Genomic DNA, 6,098 nt, shown 5'->3' with positions numbered 1-6,098 from the left:
CATGGAGGGTGAGATGTTCTATCTATAAAGCCGGGTTAATGGACAATTAGGTTAGGCACTGAGCCAACCTAGTTCAGCCCGAGCTAGTAAGGGGCTAGGCTATGCAAGTGTGCAACCATGCAATGTTGTTACTTGTTAGGCGGTGTTACCACCCGCATTTTAGATATCTAATCCAGATTCGACACCAAGACCCGATTCAATGTCACATCAGTGAGTTATATGACTATTTGCATTTAACATAAAGAACGTGATATTAGAAAAATGGTTAATGGACTTTGGTTTTTGTTCATATTTAGGTAACCGTGTTTTTTTTTTTTTTTTCATATATGTTTGATTAGTAAACTTGTTTGACGTAATACGGTAATATCACCGATAATTACTAATAATATTTCCCTATTTTAGACATATCAAACATATACGGAAAACCTATTATTATATAAATATAGATAAAAATCAAAATTAGGTCATTAACCTCTAAAAAAAGGTCCCAATTAACCGGAGTTAATTTAAATTTGACATTAGATGGTGCTTATAGACGATAATTTAAAAAAATATCATCATCAAATGAACTTTACACACATAACATGATGGAGACGTATATGGAATTTTATACACAAAGGAGTTTAATTCCTAGAGACTAGAGATCTTGAGAACACGAGGGGTGAATCGGAAAGGGGATGCATCACGAGATGCCATTTACTCTAACTGTTGCGCATGAATTAGCCACTGTAGAAAAACCTCAAGAAACCCCGATTATCGATCGGTTATCATCACACCATCATCTGTTGCGCAACTGAAGCTATTATGGAGAGCAGCGTATATGATAAGAATAGGGATCCTTCGCAACATGAGATTCTGGAGGTTTTTAAGAGAGAAATCGGTTTCAATCCTCCCAGAAACTTCTCTCGCCGAATCTCTGCTTCCGAGGTTCGTTTTTCCCCAGATATATTTACGATTGTGAAATTAATGGGGAGTTTTATATTGAAATCGTGAAATTGATACGGAGTTTTATCTTTAAGTTGTATTTACAGTTTATTTCAGCTCAAGTTTTACAAATTTTAAATTGATTGTGCGTTCTATTTACTTTGCGAGTTAAATATTGATGTAATGCTAGATTCTAATTTTGATGAAGGATCGAGAGTCTGTTCACAAATCAAAACTATTGATTACATCATAAGCAACCATTCTAATCCATTCAACTGATAGATGATAAAGTATACGCTAATCTGCAACCCCATTCTAACCTAATTTATGATTCCACCATCGAATCAAGCCATCAACCAACAATTACAAGATATTCACTTTATGACCACATGAGTCTTCTATGTCCTTGAATTAACCTTAGATTATGATTGTTGTTGCAGGCTCTTGTAAAGAGAATTGATCTTGCTGGTAAACTAAATGGGCATGAAGGTTGTGTAAACACAATAGAGTTCAACCATTGTGGTGATCACCTTGTGTCAGGTTCTGATGACAGACGAGTTATGTTCTGGAATGTAGCAACTAAATCCTTAGTCCTTTCATATGCTTCTGGTCATGTAGACAACATATTTCAAGCTAGAATCATGCCTTTCACTGATGACAGAACCATAGTTACTTCTGCTGCTGATGGCCAGGTTAGAATCATGCCTGATGACAGAACCATAGTTTCAAATATATACATTCATTCAAATTTCAAAACATAACTCTTATATTTTCAGGTAAGACTTGGTCAAATAGCAGAGAATGGACATGTCCAAACAAAAAAATTAGGTAAACACCATGGACGTGTTCACAAGCTTGCAGTTGAGCCTGGAAGTCCCCACATATTTTACAGCTGTGGTGAAGATGGATTAGTTCAACATGTAAGTTTTATAAATACCATTTTACCCTTACATTCCACAAGTATAATTTGTTTTACAAATATTTTGCAGTTTGATTTGCGAAGTAATTCTTCCACAAAGCTTTTCTGTTGCACCCCATTCACAGAACTCAACCACAGCCACTCATCCTCAAACACCATAAGATTAAACTCCATCATAATCGACCCAAGAAACCCTAATTTTTTCTCCATTGGAGGTTCAGATAAATACGCACGTCTATACGACATCAGAAACTTTGACCAACCAGTCAACACATTTTGCCCAAAACATCTGACAGAAACACACGATGTCCACATCACTGGAATGTCATACTCCAACACAAGTGAGCTTCTTATCTCCTACAATGATGAACTCATTTATCTTTTTCAAAAAAACAACGGGGGTTTAGGTCCAAATCCCTTAAATGTGATGAGTTCGGATGATTTGGAAGATCCACAAGTGTATTGTGGACATAGGAATTCATTGACAGTTAAAGGGGTTAGTTTTTTTGGGCCGAATTGTGAGTATGTTATGAGTGGATCGGATTGTGGGCATATTTTTATTTGGAAGAAAAAAGGTGGTAGGCTTGTTAGGGTGATGGAAGGTGATAGGCGTATAGTGAATCAAGTTGAGCCTCATCCTAGTATCCCTGTTCTTGCTTCATCTGGTTTGGAAAAGAATATAAAGCTTTGGGTTCCTGTTTCTGATGACATTCTTCCCCTTCCTCATGATTTACAAGAGGTATGATCTTTCAAAACCTTTTCTGAGTTAAACCGGCTAGAGTCTCAGTCTGATGCATGCCAAACACAAAACATTGTTTGAGTCGGGATGTCTAAGTTAGTAGATTGTCTGACAGATTGTCTGAGTTAGTAGATTGTCTGACTTTTTAACTCAGATTGTCTGACTGTCTGAGTTAGTAGATTGTCTGACTTTTTAACTCAGATTGTCTGTCTGACTGACTCAGACAGTCTATTAACTCGGACAGTCCGAGTCAAACAATCTACTAACTCAGACAATCTGAGTCAAACAGTCAGGCAAATAGTTTACTAAGTCAGACAGTCTCTGAGTTAGTAGATTGTCTGACTCAGACTGTCTGAGTTAGTAGACGGTCTGACTTAGTAGACTGTCTATTGTTTGAGTTAGTAGGCCGTCTTATTGACTGTCTCAGACAGTCAGAAGACAGTCTGTCTGACTAACATCTGACTAGACTTTCTGACTCACATTTGACTAGACTGTCTATGAGTCAGACTGTCTAAGTCAGATGCCACACATAGTATAGTGTGTTCATTTAACGTTTGTGTTTATTTTTTTTTATGGATTGTATAGATTGTGGAGTCAAACAGGCGAGGGAGGGAAGATCATTCACGGGTTACACTGACGCCCGATGTGATAATGCATGTTTTGCGGCTTCATAGAAGGCAAGCATTGGCTTACATAGAAAGAAGACGTAATAGAGATGAACTTGGAAGTGATGATGAGGAAGAAGATGAAGGTGATGGTTATGTCATGGGATTTTCTGATGCTGATGGCTCCTTAGATGATGGAAATTCAACCGAGTGTAATATTGTTTGATGTTATAAGATTTTGTTTTTGTAACACGTTTTGGTTTTTGTATGTTGTTTTATGATAAGTTTGTTGTGTATGCATGATTTGTTGAATAAATGGTGTAAGTAGTTGTGGTGTATCATGTATGTATATAAAATGAGGTGAATTTGAAAGTACAATTCTATCTTACTTTACTTATTTAGTTATTAACAATTTTTATAACAAATTGATTTCATATCTTGGCATACAAGGTTTTCAAACTCTAATCTTATTAAGAGTTATTTTAGGGCTAATCAAAGAAATGGATAGTGAATGATGAAGTAGGCAAGTTGGAGCTTGATTAACTTGTTAATAGGGTTTTTACATTCTAATCTTATTTTTAAATAAAAAAATTCATGTTAATAGATGCCTGACTATTACATATTTTGTGACAAATGGAACATGAAAGGGCATTCTTCAAAACAAGTATGTATTCAATTGAAAATCTCTGTTCAATTATTCCATTATTGATCGCTTTTTCCTGGTGACCATAAGAAAATCTCATATATTTACAAAACATATGACTAGTGGTCTCCATCTTTAAGAACCATATATTAACATATGTTATTTTTATACATACATACATATATAAATCATAATTTGACGTTTACAGGTTCAAACATAACAATATACATAAAATTAATATACATAAAATTAAGTTGTAAATCAATCCAAATACATTACAATAACACATAACCAGAAGTTTTAGTGTTTTACATCAATCCATATATGTCAAAAAGAAAATAAAGTATAGTACAGAAACAAAGTATAATTTTAGATTAATAGAGAACACATCAAAAAACTTAATAATATCGCCATATGTTTTTATTTAGAGAAAACAAAATAAATTTGAAAAAAATCATCAAACTTTATTATGCAAATGGTTCTTTTCCAGATGTTTTTATTCGGTTCAACCGGTTTATTTTGACTGGTTCAACCGGATTTTCTAAAAACCGGCCGGTTCAATCCGGTTCAAAAATCGACGTAAAACTGGTGATAGTTGAACCACTCCCTCCCCCGGTTCCCAATGCAACCGGTTCGACCGGCCGGTTCAAACTAGTTTTTAAAACATTGCATATGGAGACCTAGGAACCTCCCACTGCATCACAACATTAACCTTGGCCGGATCGACCAGAATACCCTTCTGGTTGACATCTGGTTGACAAGGTGCTCCAGAAACTGCATCTCATGCAACCATAACTCACACTTGGAGAACTTTGCGAAAACTCTTTCCCTCCTCAATGTCTCTAGCACTTCCCTCAAGTGCTCCTCATGCTGCTCTTGAGTCTTGGAATAAGCCAAAATATCATCAATAAATACTATCACAGACCGATCCAACATCGGTCTGCACATGCGGTTCATGAGATCCATGAACGCGGCTGGAGCATTGGCGAGCCCAAAAGGCATCACCACGAACTCGTAGTGACCATAACGAGTCCGAAAGACTGTCTTCTGCACATCCTAATACCTGACCCGCATCTGATGATAACCCGATCGCAAATCAATATTGGAGAACCAAGATGCACCCTGAAGTTGGTCCAAAAGATTATCAATCCTCAGAAATGGATAAAGGTTCTTCACCGTTACCTCATTCAACTCCCGGTAGTCGATACACATACGATGAGACCTGTCCTTCTTCTTCACAAACAGAATCGGTGCAACCCAAGGCGAAATGTTCGGTTGAATAAATCCCTTGTCTAACAGCTCTATCAGCTGTGTAGACAACTCTTGCATCTCGGGTGAAGCCAACCGATACGCTGCTTTGGCTATCGAAGCCACACCTGAAACTAGATCAATCCTGAACTTAACCTGCCTCTTTGGTGGAAACCCAGGAAAATCTTCTGGAAGTACATCCAGGTAATTCTACACAATCGACACATCATCCACGGTCGCCTTACCCTTATCTCGGGTATGCATGACACAGACGACAAAACCCGAGCAACCCCACTGAAGATAGCGTATGGCCCTCGCCGTAGAACACAAATGTAACACCCTGTTTGAAAGTACTCGGTTGGGGTCTTGGAAGCCAAAGGGTAGGGGCGATTCAGTCTTTTCTGGGTCCCAGGTTTTATCCGGAAGGTTTTAGGCTTGGAGGTATCGATGGGAGCGTAGGGCTTCCCTCCACCTTTTCGTGGATATAAAGTTCGTCGGAAACGGACTTAGAATGAAGGAGTTATGACACTTTAAAATTATTGTCAATTTTAGCCCCTAATGGAAATTAGTGTCAAAAAGATCCCATACATGCAAGGTGGCCAGAACGAGAGTATGCCCAATGTAGATGGAGTAAATGGTCGTGGGTGATTGGAGACGTACGCCCAATGTACGAGGAGTACGCCCAGAGTCACTAAATCCTAATTTTTAGGGTGTGACACTATATAAAGAACATTACACCCTCTAGGGCCAGCCTCCTTCTCATCCTTTAACCCCTCTTCGAAACCCTAAACCTAATTGTGAGAGTCTGAGCTTGTCAGGCCACCTTGAAGTGCATCTTAGTGTTCTTGAAGAGGAGTGATCATATTGGAGTCTCACTAACCAGGGAACAACTATTGGATCCAGGTTCTTCAGCTCATTTGCAAGTCTCAGAAGGTATAAAGTTTCTACATTGTTATCTTATAGCTTGAGATCTAGGTTAGGGCTTGTTTGGTGTTTCTTATGAGCTTATGGACTATCTCT

At 37.9% G+C, this 6,098-nt stretch overlaps 1 protein-coding gene across 1 annotated transcript; it reads left to right on the top strand.

The window, feature by feature from the left end:
• The first annotated feature begins 655 nt into the window (after positions 1-655).
• On the top strand, positions 656-3,565 carry LOC145057894 (Transducin/WD40 repeat-like superfamily protein). Its single transcript, XM_079005806.1, has 5 exons — positions 656-927; positions 1,365-1,616; positions 1,701-1,844; positions 1,914-2,582; positions 3,168-3,565. Exons 1-5 carry the CDS (start codon positions 805-807, stop codon positions 3,411-3,413), a joined length of 1,434 nt encoding a protein of 477 aa, XP_078861932.1. The 5' UTR covers positions 656-804; the 3' UTR covers positions 3,414-3,565.
• The last annotated feature ends 2,533 nt before the right edge of the window (positions 3,566-6,098 follow it).

This window comes from Lactuca serriola, chromosome 6 (assembly GCF_051521515.1).
Source record: "Lactuca serriola cultivar US96UC23 chromosome 6, Lser_US96UC23_V15, whole genome shotgun sequence".
NCBI lineage: Eukaryota > Viridiplantae > Streptophyta > Magnoliopsida > Asterales > Asteraceae > Lactuca > Lactuca serriola.
Note: the sequence above shows the minus strand (reverse complement) of the source record. Positions and strands in the feature narration are given on the sequence as shown.

Coding starts and splice junctions, on each gene's coding strand:
- LOC145057894 (XM_079005806.1), top strand. CDS start 805: ATGGAGAGCAGCGTATATGATAAGAATAGGGATCCTTCGCAACATGAG. Junction 928..1,364: donor GCCGAATCTCTGCTTCCGAG/GTTCGTTTTTCC, acceptor TTGTTGTTGCAG/GCTCTTGTAAAGAGAATTGA. Junction 1,617..1,700: donor CTTCTGCTGCTGATGGCCAG/GTTAGAATCATG, acceptor TTATATTTTCAG/GTAAGACTTGGTCAAATAGC.